Source organism: Papaver somniferum, chromosome 7 (genome assembly GCF_003573695.1).
Source record: "Papaver somniferum cultivar HN1 chromosome 7, ASM357369v1, whole genome shotgun sequence".
Lineage (NCBI taxonomy): Eukaryota > Viridiplantae > Streptophyta > Magnoliopsida > Ranunculales > Papaveraceae > Papaver > Papaver somniferum.
Genome location: NC_039364.1, coordinates 1226224 through 1248091, shown reverse-complemented (window position 1 = coordinate 1248091; position 21868 = coordinate 1226224). Strand labels below are relative to the sequence as shown.

At 35.8% G+C, this 21868-nt stretch overlaps 1 protein-coding gene across 1 annotated transcript; it reads right to left on the bottom strand.

The window, feature by feature from the left end:
* Window positions 1-17027: 17027 nt before the first annotated feature.
* LOC113294222 (O-fucosyltransferase 35-like) lies at window positions 17028-21714 on the bottom strand. Its single transcript, XM_026542627.1, has 9 exons — window positions 21124-21714; window positions 19971-20117; window positions 19791-19863; window positions 19628-19698; window positions 19449-19537; window positions 19163-19295; window positions 18645-18877; window positions 17845-18321; window positions 17028-17744 (listed from the first exon to the last, which is right to left on the bottom strand). The coding sequence occupies exons 1-9, from the start codon at window positions 21574-21576 to the stop codon at window positions 17534-17536; spliced, it is 1887 nt and encodes a 628-aa protein (XP_026398412.1). The 5' UTR covers window positions 21577-21714; the 3' UTR covers window positions 17028-17533.
* Between the last annotated feature and the right edge of the window lie 154 nt (window positions 21715-21868).

Here is a 21868-nt window from a genome sequence, read left to right as displayed (position 1 = left end):
GACTAGACAATGTGTTGCATGTACCTGATATGAAACACAACTTGCTATCCATTGCTAGATTTACAAAAGACAATTCATGTTATATTACTTTTGATCCATATGGATATGAGATAAGAAGCTTACATGATCATGTTTTGCTTGCACATGGTAAAATGATAAATAATTTGTATCCAATTACTTCTACTGAGCTTCAATTTGCTTTTTCTTCTCTTATTCCTTCTTCTGATATTTGGCACAATATATTAGGTCATCCTTCTTCAAAGATTTTTCAGCAACTTCATAGTGACAAGAATATTATAGTCAAGGCAGTTATTTCTCATTCTCTTTGTCATCCTTGTCAATTAGCAAAAAGTAAGAGGCTTCCTTTTCATCTTTCTTCTTCTCATGCTTCAACTCTACTTGCACTTGTTCATTGTGATGAGTGGGGCCCTTCTCCCGTTCCTTCCATAGCAGGGCATAGATATTATATTCTTTTTATTAATGATTTTAGTAGATTCCATTGGATCTATCCAATGCAAGTAAAATCAGAGGCTTTGCAATGTTTTCATCACTTTAAGACTCTTACTGAAAATTTGTTTCATACTAAAATTCTTGCTTTTCAAACAGATGGTGCTAGTGAGATAGTAAAAGGAGTTTTTAAAACTTTTTTAGACAATTCTGGTATTCTTTTACGAATTTCTTGTCCGAAAACACCTGAGCAAAATGACCTTGATGAAAGAAAGCATAGGCATATTGTTGAAATGGTAAATACATTAGTTTTTAATGATTTTTTTCCCAAAGAGTACTGGTTTGATGCCTTTTTAGCTGCTACTTATCTTATTAATCGAACTCCTACTCCTATTCTTCATGATAAATCCCCTTTTCAAGTTCTTTACATTGAGCAGCCAGATTATTCGTTTTTAAATTTTTTTGGATGAATATGTTATCCTTTCTTAGGACATTCAAGAGTTGACAAGTTATCTCCAAAAACTATTAAATGTGTTTTTGTTGGCTATAGCACTCTACATAAGGGTTACTAGAGTTTTAATCCTGTAACTAAAAAGCTTTACATATCTAGACATGTTATCTTCTCTGAAAATAAGTTTTATTACTCTGATCCTTCCTCTGTTTCTCCTGTTTTAGAAAATGTGTCATCTATTTCTGCTCCTTCATCTGTTACTTTTATTCCTTCTTCTTATATTATCACTAGATCTCAAAGGGGTATTACTAAGCCAAGAACATTTCCTGATCATGTCATGAATTTTTCTACTTAGCATTCTTCTGCTCTTACTTCTATTCTTCAAACTCCTTATGAGACGAAAAACTTCAAACTGGCAATGCAAGATCCTAAATGGCTTGTTTCCATGACAGAAGAGAATACTACACTACTGAATAATGGAACATGGGACTTAGTTGATCCTGAGACTCACATGAATATCTTAGGCTGTAAATGGGTTTATAGGGTTAAGATGAAGTCAGATGGAACCGTTGATAAGATAAAATCAAGACTAGTTTCTCAAGGATATAATCAACGAGGTGGTATTGACTATGAGGAAACTTTTAGTCCTGTAGTTAAGTCTACCACAGTTAGAGTTGTCCTTTGCTTAGATGCTACTAGAAATTGGACTATAAGGCAATTGGATGTTTCAAACGCTTTTTTGCATGGTGACTTAACAGAAAATGTCTACATGAAGCAGCCACTAGGGTTTGTCAGTTCAGAGTTTCCAAATAGGGTATGGAAAAGTTTATATGGCTTAAAACAAGCGCCACGAGCTTGGTTTCAGAAGTTCAGCTCAGCATTGTTTTCATCTGGTTTTGTTAGAACAATTTCAGATTTCTCTTTATTTCTCTTTGTTGTTGGTTCAGACATGATGGTACTATTGTTGTATGTAGATGACATTATTCTTAGTGGTTCATCAAATACTTTGCTTGATCATATTGTGCAATATTTAAGTTCTGTGTTTGCAATGAAGAAATTGGGAGATTTGCATTACTTCTTAGGCGTAGAAGCTACAAGAACACAGCATGAAATTTTATTGACACAGAAAAAGTACACTCTGGAGTTATTAGTTAAAGCAGGCATGACAGAGTGTAATTCCTGCTCAACACCAGTAGCTAAGGGTCCTAGAGTTTCAGTTCAGGAAGAAAATTTATTGTCAGATGCAACAACTTACAGAACTTTAGTTGGCATGTTATAGTACTTATGCTTAAGTAAACATGATATATGCTTTGGGGTTAATTATGTAAGTCAATTTATGCATGCCCCTACAGATGTTCATCTATTGTTGGTCAAAAGGATTCTTAGATACTTAAAAGGAACTATTGGATATGGTATTACTTTGAGAAAAGGTGATATTGAAAAATTGACAGCTTATACAGATTCAGACTGGGGAAGTTGTCCTGAAACTGCTAGATCAACTTGTGGATATGCTGTTTTTCTTGGTGATTCTTTAGTTTCTTGGTCTAGTAAAAAGCAAACCACAGTTGCAAGATCAACATCAAAAGAAGAATATAAGTGCTTGTCTGTGGCTACAGCCGATTTGGAGTGGCTTTCTTCTTTGCTGTCTGAGATACATGTTAATGTTAAATTTCCAATTTCACTATATTGTGATAATACAAGTGCTATTTACTTATCTGCTAATCTTATTTCTCATTACAGGACCAAGCATATAAAAATTCAATATCATGTGGTTAGAGAGCTGATTCATAGTGGATTTCTTAGTGTTCATCACATATCTTCAGAAAATCAGCTAGCATACCTTTTTACTAAAGGCTTATGTGATCCAGTGTTTCATTCTCTACTTCAGCAATTACTGGGATCTCCTATTTCTTTACAGCTTTATTCTACCACTACTGCTCAGGGTACTTATACTTCTTCAGCAGTTAGGGATTTTATTTCTTCAGCAGATAATGGTTTTTTTTATGCAAATTATTGTATGACTGTTCCTAAGAATGTATCTTTTCTTGTCCCCCTTAAACATTGTTACTGTTTTTCAAACTGATTCTTTCTCATTATCAATTTGAGGGGGGATAATAGGAAGTCAAATCAAGTCAAATATTTTTGACTTGACTTAGTTCTTTGAGTCAGTTAGCTTTGAGTCAGAATAAGTTTTCTGTCTGAGTAATATGTTTGACTCAGACACATTAAAACCTTTGTAATAAATATGTCTGAATTGTGTGTCTTTCAATATTTTCATTCTGTCTGTAATACAAAGTATTTTTATTCATCTTCTTTGCTTACAATTCTCTATATCTTGATTATCATGAAGTCCTAGATTTCTCAATAAGACCCGTTCAAATAGAATAGGTTGATGTTAGTAATTAGTTACCTCCTATAGACCTGAATTCTGAGGTGCACTTCTTCAACCGTTCTTTGTTCCCCTTAGAGTTTGGAGAAAGAGAGGCATTGTTGAAGAAAATTGAATAACACTGTGTAACTTATTATCTACTTGTACACTGGTGAATTGTTTCACATATATATCCTGGGTTGGCATGTAAACCTATGTTGTGTCAGGCGCTAGATGTGCCTAAGACCCCCAGAGAAAAAAATTAATGGTGCCTAGGGAGCGCCTAGCTCATATTTCGCAACCTGGATAGATCCCTGCTCCAGCTTCGGGAATTTCCCAGGTTCCCTCAGATCAATCTCTATGAAGATTTTCGACTTTAGAACTGAATTTTTTCCAAGAGATGCTCCCTGCATCAAGTTCATCAACAAGTTCCACAGTACTAATCCTATGCAAAGAAAGAAAAAACTGGGAACCCATATGGGAGCAACAGAAAATGGAAATTAAGCAATCAACACTTCCATGACCTTGAACAACCTTTACAATATTACGGTCATACGTGTAAACAAACTCATTAATCTGAAGGGCAACAACATAATCCAACCCCGCAAGCACGTTTTGGTGATTGCTGAATGGGTTCATCTCTTCTTCTGTAGCAAGCAGTGTACATTATGGAATTTGTATATCTCTCCTCTTAAAGGCCTTGACAAAATTTGCTATCACATTAAACGGTGATGAAACCCTCGCTTCCCATTGGCTGAAATAGGCCTTTCCTAATGTAGAAGTTGTGGTCAGGACATTTGGCGAAACTCTAGTGATTGAAATATTTGAAATTGGCTTACACTTGGTTTGCATCAATTACTTAATTGTTCGTTAGTGACGGCGTCTAGAAAAAAGTAAGTGGATAGCACTTCTATCAGCTTTTTAGCCTAAATTATTTTGTTACACCATGTTTACACCAATACTTAACTGTATCTTAGTAGAGGTGGACAAAACTTCCGTCAAAACTGCAATTTTAACACCGAGGTTTTTTTTAGATTTTTCAGAATTGCGATTTTGAGTTTTAACACCGAGTTTCTATAGATTTTTAATTCACCGGAGAAACCAGGGAAGTGAGTTGCTCACATCGATGATCAAAGGAGTCGAAAGAAGATAAGCTACAGAAACCCTAAAAGGCTTATGCAACACTTCAATCCTCCTTTTTCTTAACTCGCCTCCACCTCTCTTCTCCACGACCTAATCAGAATAAGAATATTTTAAATCCTACGTCGATTTCTTCTGCGTTTTCTCAAGGAAAATTTCAAATTCAAGTGCAGACCACATATGATATTCTCTCATGTATTATCAACACTCACATTCTCAACTTCAATATCAATTTTGTGAAGGGCTTTTTATAAAAATAGACCTGTTTTTTTAATGGTTTAACAAACTAAGCCTGTTTTTTTTTACATCTTACAAAACTAGGCAAGTATTGACTAAAACTGATGGATGGAAAGTTAGCCCCGTTAACTGTACCTAAAAAGACCTAATAGTCATTTGAACCGGTATGTGACCCAACCAGACGTGTTGACGTTGTATACGTCACCACACACTGCATATGTGGCACTGCATACGTGGCACCATGATATCCTAACACAACTTCTATTTTCTATCCACCAATCTAGCCATCACCATCACTGATGCAGCCGCCTACTCCAACCGAGCCAAATACCTCCCCAAAATCCAGAATCCAACAGCCTCACCACCACAAGAAACCCATTGCAGCCACTTCCTCTAGCTAACAAACTCGTACAAAATTCAGCCAATTCTGCCAACACACAAACCAAATCTGATCTTCATTCACATATGAGCCATCATTCATCATTCATGGAGTAGCATGTTTCAAGAACCGATTATACGAACACCACCACCATTAGAAACCATTCTTCGACTTCTTGATTTTTTAAGTAAATATCACAAAATTCAGTTCATAGATACTGCAGCTACATCAATCACATACAAATTAAATTCGTGGCTAATCGAGATACCACCTTCTGTATGTCCTGCTGGTGATAGCTTTCATAGACAAAACTGATCCCTCGGGCATCTCCACAAACACCTTCTGTACGTCCTGCTGGTGATACAGACTTGAGCTTCCCATTGTTTCCTAAGACAAATTATACATCCTTCCCCGCAACAATTTCATATTCAAAGGAAGTCCAATATTCCTGAACTATGCACACTTTAATTTCTACAACATTCACACCTTACAATCACATAAAATTAACGAAGTAGCATCACTTGGATGATTTCTGGCAACAAACACATTTCTAAACTTGCTTTATTTCGTTGATTTCTCATCATGGAACTCCATCAATTCAAAACACATTTATCCTAGACTCAATATCCCTCATTCATTTCCATAAAACCAACAGCAAAAAACAAAGTTTGGAAAGTAGACAAATGCAACAAAATATCATCCATCCAAAAATCAATAAGACCAAAAAATTAAAAATGTGTTCACAAATTAAAATTAAAATTAAACAATAGTATTCTCTTAGGCATTTCCATAAACATCTAGTGTTCACAAACGTAATCTTTCAATAATACAACTAAAAATGAAATTCAACTCATACCGAAAACTAAAAATCAGGGATTTGAGTTTACAAGTTTCAACTGAAATGGAAATTCGAGACAACATATATATACCTATTTCATCAGATCTGGGTGGAGGTGCTTATGGTGTTGTTGATGATGTTAGTGGCGGTGGTAGTGGTGGACGACTCACTGATTACAATCATGGTTGATTTGGTGGTGGTACTGGTGCTTATTGCGGTAGTGGTAGTGATGTTGAATTGATTTTGTGGTGGTAATTGTGTCTATGAAGATTCAAATCAAAATTAAATCGAGATTCCAATTTAAATCAGTTGAATTTGAGTTGGGTCGATGTAAATCGTCGGTGTTCATCTGAGACGGACAAGAAATTTATGAAATCGGAATACCCATTTAATTCGAGCATCAAAACATTAGCCAAACTCTTCAGATCAATCATAACCCTCCTTTAATTTCTTCTTATCCATCGTAAATCGAAATACCCATTTAATTCATAGAAACCCTAAATTTTTCTTTTTGTAATTCACTTATCCTTCTGAATTTGTATAACTACATGACAATCTTCACCACCTACAACCCTTCCTTCATCTAACTCCTCTTAGTTTGATATCAAAATATTCATTTGTCATTCTCAAATCAATGGCAGACGAAGAATAGGAAAAGCGAGGAAGAAGAAAACGAGAAAAAGAAAAATTTTCTCTATCAAACCGATTCATAACTCAGCAGCAAAACCCATCTCCAACTTCGCTACGTAACTCAAATTCGAGATGGTTAGATATTGGAAATCATAGCCGTTTAAAATCACCGTGATTTCCAGATCTTAGATGGACACTGCAGAAGCCCACACGTGCATAAAGGGCATAATTGTAATCTCCATCTATCTACGAGATTTCACTTAATGAGATTTTGGCGAGATATTGACAAGTCAACAAGAGATATTGACTGAGATAACAGATTTGGATGGAATCCGTTCAATAGGCTTAGATTTGTAAGAAAGAAAAAAAGAGGCTTAGATTTGAAAATGAGGATCCAGAACAGGCCTATATCTGTATATAATCCTTTTGTGAACCGAAGATGGCACGCTTTCATGGTAAAATCCACTGGACTATCGTCTTGATAAGGTTAGTAAAATTGCAGTTGTCTAAGATAAAGGATTTGAGCAAATTCAGTTATAGAATTGCTGTTATAAAACATTGGAAGTGCAAATAAACATTTTTCGAAGATATGTCGAGCAAATTCACGTAGAATTTACTTTCCACTACCGCAAAAAAAAAAAGAAGAAAAAGCCCTAAATTTTGTATTTTGATTTGTTGTCTACAAGACTAGAACCTTAATAATTTTGAATTTTGATTTGTTCTATTTCCTGACTTTCCCATAACAGTTTCGGACATGAAAGAAGCCGAAATTGCAAATTCTGACTCGGAGGATGAATTCCATACACAAGTAAGTTTATTTCGTTGATATTTAAGATGAGCATATAGTTTGATTTTCAGAATATAAATTTCTTATCCAGTGATGGACTTGAATAAACATAATGTCGGAGGACCAAGAGCAGTATGTTCTCATTGTCAACAGCAGTATGTTCTCATTCTCTGCATTGTAAACGCATGATTCTTTACTTTTTCTTTTTCATATTGGCTGAAATAGGCATGATCCTTTTTCTTTTTCTTATTGGAAAGAGCATTCTTTCCATTCTTTACTTCATTCTCAGTGTCGTAGATATACAGCTGGAGAAATGCAGGTGCCTTACCATCCGAATGTAATAAAGAACCAATTATATGATGATTTGACCATACATCGAAAACACCCATGGAGCTGAACCATCATTCTGTTGACGCTTTATTTTGGCACCAAGGGAAGTGCAAGCAAACATAAAATTATATGCCCTAATGTTTTTCCTAAATTTCGCTGCTATTGATATCTATGCATAGTAAACAAAGTATTATTATATCCTTGAGTATGTGCAACTAAATCTGAGGGCTTCCCTTATTGCCCATAACCTTTGTAGGTGAGAACATGAAACATGGTTTCTCTGATGTGGTTTTTCTGAATGGAGAAGACCAGTATATGGAAGTTTGTTGAATTGCAAATTTATGTATTAACTCTTTCGTTAGTAAGCACTAAGCACATTTAACCATTTACTTCACAAGTGTGGTTTGGGTAAACAATTTTGTTCTGTAATCATCATAATGCACAGAAAAGGTTGGTTTGCTTAAAGCTTTAAGGGATTATTTATTTGTCAAATTTGCTACATCTGTAAGATGATTACGAAGAATATGTAAGGTAAAGAAGGTGGGCATAATGGTTGTTATTTTTGTTGCTTTCCGCCCAGTGTTCTGTAGTATTTGTACCGGATGCAGTCGAAAAATAATCTGAAATATAATGATTTTCATTAACTCTTATATCTCTTAACTGGAAGTACGAGTTTAGTTAAGATTTTTGCATCCTTAACAGCTAAAGACGTTTTTCCATTTCCCCACAGGTGATTTACTCCAAGATGAGAGAGTCAATGGATGAGCAATCACGGATCACGGATACTGACAGTTTTCAGTTCCTATTCAATCTAATGCCTGTAAGTTTCGAGGGGGACAAGCTGGATAATTTATGCCCATCAATTTACAATTTCGGTGCAAGCGTCTGTCACTCTTTCATCATGTATAACAGATCTGGGTAGTCGTCCGTTTTCAGTTATTTCAACTTAAATTAGTAGGATTGGCTAACCTTTAAACTATATTAAGAATCCGAGAACTAAAATACAAAGGTAGTCTTTGTCACAGATTTTCTATTTTCCGGTACATACCATGTATAGTGGAAGTTTAATATCCACATTATATGCTTAATCGATTTGAGGCATCATATGCTTCATATCTTCTGTACGTAAGTTGTATTTTGGTATAAGATATTATAGCATACAAATATCCTAGAACAAGATTCCTTTTCTTGATATCACGTTTGTCTTGCTCTTTTGTCTAGAATGGACACACACACACTAATGTTTCCCTTGAGTTTATCATCCACTCTCTGAAAGTAGGTCTGGGAATACGGTTTACAGAGTACTGAATATAGAAAATCAGTAACCATGTGAAATGGGTTATGATTGGCTCTTTTCTCTAATTCCTGCACAACAGCTGCCATATAAACCGATCCACTGCCAATGTTATATTCTATAGGTTTTGCAGTATTTCTTGAGTATTCTAACATGGTCATAGTTGTGATGGAGGCATTCGGGCACATATCGAGTTATGAGTTGAGTATTCTAATACGGTGTACACTCGAGGTGATTGTGTTATAAAGGTTCTATTGAGGTTTAATGTTTCTTTCTCCAAATTTCTTATTAGGGCTGTCAATGGATAAAAATCCGTCGGATATTGGCGATACCGATAAGGTTAAGGTTAAAGGTTATCGGATATCCGGTATCCGATAATATCCGTCGGAATTCAAAAATTCAATATCGATAAGGTTAAGGATAAGCTATCGGATATCGGATATTATTCCGTTAATTACCGTTATCTACTCATGATACAAAAAACTTCCAGTAATTTCCGTTAATATTCAATATTTTCCAATAATTTCCGTTAATATTCGATAATTTCCGGTATTTACTTAGGAGAGACGTAATCAAATGGCTAAAGAGTAAACCTAAAGGGTATTAGGTATCGAAAATTTCCGAAAATTTTATGATATAGTTATACACTAACGGTATCGGATATTAACCTAACGGAAACTCCCTTAACCGGTACCGTTATGTTAATAAACGGATATCCGTTACGTTAAGGTTATCGGATATCGGATAGCTGTTATGTCGGATATTAACCTAACGGAATCCGGATGTTCGGAAACGGATACCGGATATCGAATATCCATTGACAGCCCTATTTCTTATCTTTTCTCCACCGATTTAACGCATTTACCCCGACATACCAAATAAAAAATGCAATCCCACGGGACGGGGCGAAGCCCTGCGCACACCAAATCAAAAATATGATTAAAAGAAAGAAAAAAAATGCCCGGTGCAAAGCACGGGCACAAATCTAGTAAATATTGAAAAAAGTAACGACATAGATTGTTTGGAGGATGAATGGAAGATTAATCGCAACCTATTCACATGTGATATTATGCCTTCTAATACTTAAATATTCAACTTTTTGAAAATATTTTGTTTTTCAATAGAACATGACAATCATCCAGAATAGAGCAACTTAGGGAAGAGATGACAATCCTAGCATCACTGCAAATTCTTGTAGAAAAAACTTGGATTTCGACCCCTTTGACAGCTTCAAAAACTGTCATGGCTTTCAGCCTCTTCAGGATTCCTTGCTAAGCCAGAAACAATTTTGCATCCTTGATAATTTCCTTCAACATGCCAACATCAGTTAAAGATAGTTTTTGTTATGCATTTAGCGGCCCCTAAGTTAGATACTGTTGATTGAGAATATTGTTGTGCCTGTCCCAATCAAAATGATCAAGTAATCACCTAATCAGCCTACTCTTTAAAGTACTAAATTGATTGATTTAATAATAAGTCAGAAAAACTACACATCCAGTTTTTCTACGACCCATGAAAATTTGAGTTTTGCAGCCACTTTTATTAAATGTTTAAAGCAAGCAATTCTAAATGAGACTGTTTGCTGTGCATTTAACAAAAGCCCTCTAAGCTACCGGTGATTGAGAATCTGATTTTTCCTTAATCAATCGCTTCATAAGACTGCTTCTTATCTTCAACTGCCGCAGCGATGCAAGAATCTTCAGATAATTTTCATCAGCACTCTCTTTTTTCCCTCCTTGATAATACCATACTCTTCATTACTTTCTCCTCTAAGCATTCGCCGATGATGACTCATGAACGTATACCAAAGATCTTCTCCACCAGCTGCAACAAACTCCCCAAAGGCCACTGTCATATCAGCATATGTCTGTAAATGTCTAATATCTTTCCTAAATCCCTTCAGGTGATCCGGAAGTTCTCCATAGTGACTGATCAAAAAAACATAATCATCATCTTCATCATCCACAACTTCTTTTTCATTGTAGTGACGACCCAATTTTTCCATCAGGGCATCGAATTTTTCGTCGAGATCCTTCACAGCATCAAGAGGAGGTATCTTACCTAATTCTACGTTCTCCAGAGCATTCCATTGTTCATCTTGAAATTCCCCAATTTCCCATTTTAGATGATCATCATCGGGAAAGTTACATATTTGTGATGCTTTTGCACTGAATTTCCTGAAATGGTATCCAGGGATTTGTGGAGGAGGAGTAGGATACTTAAAAGTATGGTGGTGGATCTTTGAGATAAATATGTTAGGGTTCTAACCAAACACATGGACTAAGTAGACAAAATAATCAAGAACCCTAAGATAAACCCTTTGAGGTGGGGGTTAGCCACCATCTTGAGAGGAGAATTTTAAGAAAAATTTAAGTTGTATTAATTGATTGATTGCTAAACAAACTGCGGCTAGGCTACTTATAGCTTTCAAAGCTTTGAATAATAAGAAAAGAACTCGAGTTTAGGGACTGCATATACTAGGAAAGAGTTAAACTAATTACGGAAAGCTAGGAAATTAAATACAGAAAATAACTAACAATATGGTGTTGGCATCACAACATCCCACCCCCTGGAAAACATATTTGTCCTCAAGTCTTACAGTATGGAAATCGCGCAATGAAATCATCAGCGTCTTCCCAAGTTGCTTCATCTTCAAGATGGTTCTTCCATTGCACGAGCCATTGAGTACCAGCATGATTCCCTTTCTTGTACATCCGTCCCTGTAAAACTGTAGATGGTTCCCATTTATCATAGCCTATTATATCTGGTAAAACAAAAACAATATTAACAGTTGTGCCGAGTTTCTTTTTTAATTGAGAAACATGGAAAACGGGATGAATAAGACTGGTGGTAGGAAGCTCCATCTTATAAGTAATTGTTCCAATTTTCTCCAAGACTCGAAAGGGCCCGTAAAAACGAGGAGAGAGCTTCGGAAAATGATTGACTAGAAACAGTTGTTTGTCGATATGGTTGTAGGAGCAAATAGACTCAATCGTTAATCTCAAAATTACGTTCCGTTCTGTGAGAGTCGGTATATTTCTTCATACGTGTTTGATATTCATGCAAATGAGACTTCAACAGCTTAAGAGTGTGATCTCTAGCTTGAAGATTTATATCCACATCATGCACTGAGGTAGATCCTGGTAAATATGATAAAGTGGTTGGAGGAGGTCTACTATACAGAGATTCATATGGAGTCATTTGGATGGCATTATGAAAGCTTGTGTTATACCAACATTCAGCCCATGGAAGCCATTTAAACCAATCTTTTGGCTTCATACCAGCAAAGCAGCGCAAATAACACTCTAGAGTGCGATTAGTAACTTCAGTCTGACTATCGGATTGTGGATGGGACGCTGTACTGTGACATAGTTGTGTGCCTTGTAAAGAAAAATATGCAGTCCAAAAATTGCTCATGAATATCGCATCTCTATCACTGACAATACTTCTTGGCATACCATGAAGATGAACCAGCTCTCGTACAAATACTTGTGCAACTATGCTTGCAGAATAAGGATGAGACAAAGCAATAAAATTCGCATACTTGGAGAGTCGATCAACAACAACCCAAATGAAGCTTTTACTCTCAGATTGAGGAAACCCATCGATGAAATCCATTGAAATATCAAGCCATACATCAATAGGAATGGGTAAGGGGTTCAAGAGGTCAGGAGAAGAAATCGATTCAGTTTTATTGCGTTGCCGAATGTCACAACGATCAATGAACTCTTTAATTGAATGTTTCATTCCCTTCCAATAAAAATTTTGTTGCAATCTCTTGAAGGTTCTTAAGTAAAAGCACATATTAAAGACATGATTCAAATGAAAAGGAGTGAGTTGCCTGACAAATATCTTGGAGCTATTCTTATTACTGGCAGAGTAAATGTGTCAACAGTATGGCCTATGGTAGAGATGATACAAAAGAAGCTTGATCCTTGGAAAGATAAACTGTTATCTTTTCAAGAAATATTAGTACTACTTAAATCTGTTCTATGCGATATCCTAGTATACAATACGGCAGTTTATAAATGGCCAGCATCAGTGATAAAAATTTGTGAAAGGATTATAAGAAACTTTCTTTGTTCGGGTGATAGTGATACAAGGAAGTACACTAAATCTTCTTGAAAAGAGATTGTACACCTCTTTGTGAAGGTGGCTTAGGCATTCAAAGGATTGAAGTTGTGAATAGAGCTTTTCTTATGCAGATGATGTGGAAGGTTACCAAAGAGGACTGGGCACTGTTTTTTCAAGCAAAATAGAAGACAAATGTGGTCAACGGAGTACAAGGTGGAAATTGTCTTCTGTATGGCCAGGTTTGAAATAGGCTTGGGAGGCTCTTAAGGAAAATATTAGATGGAGCATTAATGATGATGCAAAAATCTCTATGTGATTTGATACTTGGATTGGTGATTTCCCTCTAATTGTATATTCCTTATGTGTCTAACAATATTCATTTTAAAGTTTCAAATATAATTTTGAATGGAGAGTGGTCTCTTACTACTAATGTTCAACAAATTCTTTAATCTCGTAGGCTTCCAGAAGTTCTTGGAGGTGAAGATGTACTCATATGGACAAGAAGTTTAAAAATAAAATTCTCAATTCCTTATGTTGTTAATAAACTAAGATAGAAAGAACATTATGCGAATCGTTCATGGTATGGAATTCTTTCATTCATCCTGTTATTGCTAGAAATGTGTGGAAGCTCATTCAAGGTATTTATATTAATGATACTATTATGATTAGTGGTGGATATGAAAAAAGTCTTTAGATGTTGCATATGCGAGAAAGAACAGGATAATATGCATCACTTATTGTGGGAATTAATGTACTTTCAGCATAAATATATAGAGGTGGATATGCTCAATATTCAAGTTTCGGCAGCCTAAATCTTTTGATGATATATGGAAGTGTGCCTCAAATAATAGTCCTCTGGTTAAACAAGTATGGATCACTGCTTCTTGTACCATCAGAAAACAATTGTGGTTTCAGAAACATAGAAGATTTTTTAAAGAAACCAAGCCAAATGTAGAGAATTTCAAAAGCAGAGTTCTGAAATTGGTGCATGAAGGGGGTCTGAGAATCACTGGGAACAAGTGGTGTCAAAACTATGATCAAGAAATCATTGCAAAATTTGATTTGGGTCTTAGACATTCAAGGTTTCAATGTATTAAAAAAATGTCATTGGCTTCCACGTGAGCAAGGTTTTATAATGTTCTGCTATAATGGATCTTCATTTGAAAATCCTGGATCTGCAGGTTTTGGAATAGTAGTCGGAGATACAGAATGTCAGGTAGTTGGCACTTTGACAGGTGGTATTTGTGTAGCCCCAAATTATCTGGTAAAAACTTATGGAGTCATGTGTGCTATGAAACTTGCAATTCAATGGAATATACGGTATATCATCATTGTGTCTGATTCAAAAACAGTGATTACCGAGTTTTCTCAAGGTAAAGTTCCTTGGTTTATTAAGGGAAGATGGAAAAACGCAATGGGGAAAATCACTCAGATAATGTATAGACACTGTTACATGGAAGTAAACTTGTCAGCAAACTGTATTGCAAAAAGGGGAGCCTCTTTTGCTGTAGATGAAAGACAACTTCACAGTGGAAGGCCCCAATACCTTCTTAGGATTGAAATGCCCAATATTGATTACTATAAGGTCTATTAAGATTAATGGTTTAAAAGTTTTGATTGTGTAAATCAGACTTAGTGCTTAGTGTGATCCTATGATTGTTTTTGTTTCATTTTTCTGTCAAATATTATGTTGTAAGAATCTTTTTAAATTATAAAATTATATGATTTAGCACAAAAGAACAAAAAATGGAAAAAAGAAAAGAAAGAAAAAAAAGAAAACCTAATAGCAGTAGATGCTAGGTCAATAGACAGATTTTGGATCACTGTCTACGGATACAAATTAGATATTAGGTCCAAGCCCAATAAAAATTACCAGATAGATTTTGGATCATTATGTAAGTTTTTAGCATGCTAAGGAAAGTTTATATCACAATGCTGATTTTTGAAAGAGCAAAATGTATGGCCAGGGAGCCAAATTTTGATTGAAGGGACCATTTTTTTCTTACTACAGATTTGGGTCTGGGTAATGTTTGCACGGCAAGTGCCGAGGCTTACCAAATTCCATTTGATTGAAAGAAAATGGAAAAAGTCCATATGATTGAAAGCAAATGGGAAAAATAAAGAAAGGTTTTTTGGGACCAGTTTTTTTGGGGACCATTGTTTTATTTTGGGTAAGACATTAGAAGTAATTTTTAGGTCACCTCTTATCTAAATATTTATCCTAATACCAACATTACCTTCCTGATTATTTTTGTATAATGATTAGTTAGTGTGATTAATCATTGATTAAGGTTAAATTAATAGATTGTTTTTTTTTTAAAGAAGTAGAATTATTGAGTGACTAACGTGATAGAAGAAGAAGAAGATGGAGAATTTTTTTTTTTTTGAGATGGGTGAATATGGAGAAAAAACATCCTTTGGGTAACGAAGTATGCTTGTAACTTAGTGAATGTTGCTGTAAATGGCCTAAAATATCTTCAAAATCAAAATTGTAACAAAAAAATTTCAACCAAGTCAACAAAGTTCGGTTATATTATATGAAGAACATGTAACCGAACTTACTGCAAATGCAGTTTGGTTAATAAATCCAAAATCACAGGCAACCGAACCAGAGCTTTATAATGGAGTTTTTGTTTGTTCGGCTAGCTGATGAAAAATCAAATGTAACCGAACTACTATGCTTGAGTTTACAGAGTTTTTTTCGGTTCAGTCGACTCGACCACGTTGTAACCGAACTTTAAACAACAGAGTTCGGTAAGTTCGCAAAAAAAAATTTGCGATTAAACCGAACTCAACGTTTGGCTATATAGAAAAGAGTTCGGTTTTGAAATTATTTTTGCGAGTTAACCGAACTCATTATATAGGTTTTTAGAGTAAAGTTCGGTTAGGATTTTTTTTTGCGATTAAACCGAACTCAATATTTGGCTATATATAGAATAGCTCGGTTTTGAAATTATTTTTGCGACTCAACCGAACTCAGGTGTTCGATTAGGCAAAAAAAAATAATCTTAGCCGAAGTGCTCTTCGTGTTCTTCATTTTTAAAAGTTCGGTTGTAAAACTAGGGTTTTTTTCATAATTTTCCTGACCGAACTTACTACTATAACTTCAAAATTCAACATATTTTGATGACTACGGCTCAAAATTACAATCAAAAACGAATTAGAAGTAATGGGTTTGTGGGAAATACTTATGGATAGGTTTGTTTATAAAAGATTGATTAATCGATGATGAAAATTCAATGAATCGACGATGATAAAAATTTGATGATTTTGATATATGATCAGGTTTCGATGATCATAAATTGATGAAGAAGAGAAGAAGAAAAATTGTAGAATAGAGGAAGAAGAAGTTGTAGATTAGTTATAATTTTAATTAGGTAAAAGAGTAAACTAGTCATCTTCATCTTTTATTACACCCCTTATAATTATAGGGAAAGCGGTCTAATCAAATCATAATCCCCTCAAAAAACCCATGGTCTCAAAAAATGGTTCAAAATAAAGGTTGTTTTTGCTTGGCACTGACAGCCGTGCGAAATTTAGTAACCCACTACCGCAACCTTGTTACTCCATTGCCATCAGTAGACAGGTGTATGTGCATGGAGTGTTTTTACATTCCCTTCTTGACCAAACCAAACCGAGTAATGGGACTCTCTTGTATTATGGAAGGGTTACAAACAGATATCATTGAGGTTCCATTCAGAAGATATTGGTTTCCGGATAATAAATGAACAATGCACCGTATACGCGGGAAGTAAGCTCTGCAACATGCACCATTTACCTCTACCAAAATGACCTCTGCACTAAATACTTTGTACCACAAATATCACTTACATGGGCTTTCAAATGTCATGCAGGGGAATGGTCGAATGTCCCATGACAGAAAAGCACAAGAAATGCAAGGGGATGGTTTGGAATTCAGTCCACACTGCATCAAATTAAGATTGGACCACAGTCATCGTTTTTTCAAGCAGCTAAATTCATCTTTCAGATATGCATAAAGAATCAACATTTTAATTTATAAGAGGCACCATAATAGTATAGACAGCTAGAGAAGACGAGGAAACATAAATCTAATTATATTCATTATATTCGAAAATTGAAGGTCATTTAGCTATTCCATTGATTCACTATATCGTGGGATGATATTAGACTTCTCTGTCCAAAAAAATGTATTACAAGGTATCTCTGAAGCAGGTCGCGGTTGACAGAGTAACCCTGGATCAGCATAGGTACAACATGAGACTTCTGAGTGGCAGTAATTCATCGACTCTTCTGTTGAGACCAAAATCTATCCCCAGAAGACCCGTGGTATTTTTTGTTTTCGCTCTTGTAATATATCTACAACACTTTCAATGTACCAAGTTGCCATATAACTTCAACCAGAGCTTTGTTCTACCAGGAAAAGACCCGTTCAGATAAATTTGGTTGATGTTAGTTACCTCCTGTAAATGTGAATTCTGAGCTGCAATTCCTTAACCGTTCTTGTTCACCTTAGAGCTTGGAGAAAGTGAGGCACTGTTGAAGGATTTAAGCAAATTGAATAACGTGTTGTAATTTATCATTTACTTGTAGTGTGGTGTATTGTTTCACATATACATCCTGGAAATGGGTTGGCATAGAAGCTCTCCTCCAGCTTCGGAAACTCTCCTGGTTCCCTCAGATATGGAGCTCCAATTCGATTTCTGTGAAGCTTTTTGACTTTAGAACTGTATTTTTCCCAAGAGATAGTCCCTTCATCAAGCTCATCAACAAGTTTCACAATATTCATCCTGTTTAAAGAAAGAACAAAACAAGAACCCGTATGTCAGCAACAGAAAATGAGAAGCAAACAATATGTTCTGGTAAATGATTTAGAATTTTAGTTTTTACCTATCAGGGCTAATTGTTTTTTTGAACCCCTCGAACCGTCTATGGCCTTGAACAGCCTTGGCCATATTCCCATCATACGTGTAAACAAAAACATCACTCTGGAGGGCAACAACGTAATCCAACCCTGCAAGCATGTTTTGGTGATTCCTGAAAGGGTTCAGCTCTTCTTCTGTAGCAAGTGTGGAATGTGTGAAGATATTAGGGAATTCGTCTGTAAGATATTGCATGCTTCCATTTCCATAAGCTTCACCAGCTACCAAGTAGATCCTGGTGCTAGAGGGGAAACCTAATCCTTTAAGCAGAAGTGCAGTCTCTCTTGGAGTCATGGGACATCCCCCGAGTGTCCTCCGCTCGACTCCATCTATCTCCTTTTCCTTCCAATGGCTGACCTCATATCGCATCTTGCGCAACTCATCGTCTTCCACAGCAGTCAAATTATAACCACAGCCCGTAAATGCCAGCATATCCTTTTCGTATCTAGAAAGAGAAAAGTGAAGGTTCAAAATGAGATTCAAGTTGGCCCTAGCAGCAACCTCATGGTTTACTTCTCATTTATGTCATAGACCATGTGCCTCAATTAATCAACAAAACATTGGAGATCCATATACCGGCTATTGGGCACCCAACCCACAAGCTGGTTTTAGGTTAAAGTTCTAAGACAGGGTACGCCAAAAATTGTTATCGTATTTAGTCTATCTTCTCCAATGTGTTTTTAAACAAAATATAAGGTTTCTATGCTTAGAAGTTACTGAGCAAACTAATTACTTAAAGACACAGTAAAGAAGTCTAATTAAACTTACCTCAAATGAAGAGCAATATAAGGGCTTCCGTTCTGTTGCATCCTTGAAACCAAGGTGTTCCCAAGTTCTTCAATAGGAACTGAATATTTCAATGCCCTGTAGTTCACACGGCACCTCAGCTTCTGAATAGAACTTGGTATCTCATTGTTGGCAAGTCTGGAATCAGTATGGGTGAAGTATACCACTTTGTGGTGCTTAAAAAGTGGGAGGACCTCGGACTTGTAATAACTGACCTGAATAATGGAAAAAGTTTATTCAAATGCTACTGATATTAGAAAAAAATCTGACTGTCAAAAAGGTGGAGTATTTGTTGTTCAATGTTCGACACTGTTGATAGCAATCATCGACTCTCAATATACCAGTGCTAAATCAGATTGGGTGGTCATAAAAACAGACCAAAGTACTTAGCATGCCCCTAGTTTACCCCTCTTATTTACAAGAACGGTTTCTATTCAACACGGGGACAGAGCCATATTTTATAGTCTAGGTTGAAAACAAGAGAGGGAAAGGAGTGTTACCTTGGACCAAGATATTGGGGTTTTCGCAAAAGGCTCAATCCCAGCAAATTCAGGTGGGAGACTCTCGACAATATGAATTTCGTCTTTCAGAGTCTCTATAAAATGCTTCCAATCAAAGAGATCCTTAAAGCCACTGCAAACGAAGTCATAAAATTAAGTTAGGTAAGCTGCATATGACTAAACTCTAGATATCCTAAGAACCTTGGAGGAAAAAAGACGTCTGCCAATGCATCAACAAAGTATTTCGCAACACAGTAACCAAATGCGCATTAAGTTTTGAAATTACCTTTGATCAGCCCAGTAAGAGGTATGATCCAGTGAAGGGAGAACTAGTGTTGCCTTTGTAACCTTAGCAACAGCAACCATATCGCATATCTGCATGGTAAAACTTGAAGTTATCAGCATAGTGCTAGTCATAAATCATGAAAAAAATTATTTAAATTACAGAAAACACAATAATCGCACCCCAAATCGCATCTGGTTCAAGCCGCCGTTTGCATTTATGAGAATATAGCCATTCGTCTTTTTTTCCAACTCTGCATGGCACAAATAGGATACATGAGAAGCCTAGAATCTTCGAGGTGTTCTCTAATAAACTAAGATTAGTTTGAATTTACAGATTGATTACTTTTCTGAGTCTTTGGTTGATTGATGCACTGTTTAACATTTTCACTATCAGGCCTGGACCAGATACCTGAATGCTGAAAAAATAAACAAGAAGAAAGTTCGATGATAGCGGTATTATCAATAAATTTTCAATTTAGAAAAAGAGAAGAAAATGTTCCTATTGGCAGAAATGTGAACTCACCTTAACCACACTGTTCTCATGACCATGACCTTCTATTCCAGATTCTACCGTCATTAGAGTTCTTTCAACATCAATACTACTCTGCCCCTTACCATCTTCATCAATACTTGAAATCCTTCGGTCAGTCGCAAAAGTACCAGAAAGACCCTACTCACCAGAAGCACAGTGATTTAGTTCTACAGAAATCAACCATGTGCATTGACAATAAACCAATTAGAGATTAAGCATACAACTAGTCCGTAATATACCTATAAATATATCAATGGTGAGCGCATTTTTAATAAGGCCAATGGTCTATCACATCATCTTGACTACTGCACCACTTATAAAAAACTAACCACTCCAATATACAAATGAAAACGCTTCTCTTCACCTACCAACTCACCAACCTCAAAAGCAACCTATTACAAAAAAAAAAAAACATATCACCATGCAATTTTTAAAACAATGGATTTTCCGAAACCGAAAAATGACTATGACCAACAATGAACAGCAGAACCTTTTCAGTCTGCACACATTAGTAACCAACAGAAACAGCGAATTAAAATGCTTCCAAACACAACATCAATAGAACCTCATTCCATAACTATATGTCCTGAAGATAAACCACTTAGGCATACTCTAAAATCAAAACTTCGAAAGCTAAAATGCAGAATTAGTACACAGGGTGTGCAACATACCGGTAGATTTCTAATCCCTTGTTTTCGAGGATTACAAAATCGTCACTGAACTTAACCAAATGAAGAGAGCCCTCTAAGAAATCCAATCACTAGACAACAACTTCCCTACCACATTCAATTACGAAATCCAATCACTAGACAACAAATTCCCTCAACCCACCAACCTTCAAAACAATTTTATCACGCTATCATATTAACACAGTGTGTCATTAAATCACATTAAAATTCCTCTAATTTTAACAAAATTCCCTTTAAATTAGGGTCTCAAACTAGTCTCCTTGGTCAACCCATTTTCAAGAACTCAAACAACAAACACATAGTCTAATCCATAACCCCAATTGCAAATTACATAACAAAAATTTCAATGTCTCCAACTTCAAAATCTTGCCCATATCACTAAAATCAGAAAATTTTACAACTTCTACACATGCCCATAGCACTGAAATCACAAAATTTTCAAATTAAAAACTAACCTGATGATAAGATGATGAAGTATCCACAGTAGATCCAAAAAACCCAGCAGCAAAAATAATCTTCAAAACACCCAAAAACAAACAAACACCACAGAAAACCAAAAACATCAAATGCCCCAGTTGTTTCTTCCTTTCTCTACTAACATTTCTACTCCCAAACAACCCACCACCACCACTTCTATGATTGAGCTGTGTGTTGTTAACTTGTGATGATAACCCCCCATCATTCAAAAGAGTGTTATTAGTGGAATCAGATCTTGGTGAGTTGATTGGAAGATCAATTTCATGATGGGTTCGTTTAAATGAAGCTCCTCTTCTAGTCATTGGTCCTGAAAATCTTGGACTATTGATTCTGTTTTGATGAGAAACACTTCCTCCACCTCCACCCCCACCACCATCACTGCTGCTGTTGTTTTTGTTGTTGTTGTTGTTGGTACTAAATGAGAACCCCATATTAGAGGTTGTATTGATTGGTGGAGGAAATTGAGATCGCCATTAAAGGAAAATACAGGTTGTGTCTGTTTGATACATTTATACAGAGAGAGAGAGAGAGAGAGAGAGAGAGAGAGAGAGGGATTGAGATAGAGATAGAAAAAGATTATTATTATTACACTAATCTAGACTGTTTTATAGAGGGATTAATTAGTGGGATTTAATCAACATTTAGGAAGTCGGTGTAGTGCTTTTAGACTCGGTTTTGTTGTTAATATCAAGAGTGCCATTATCATAAATTGTAGGAAAAAAA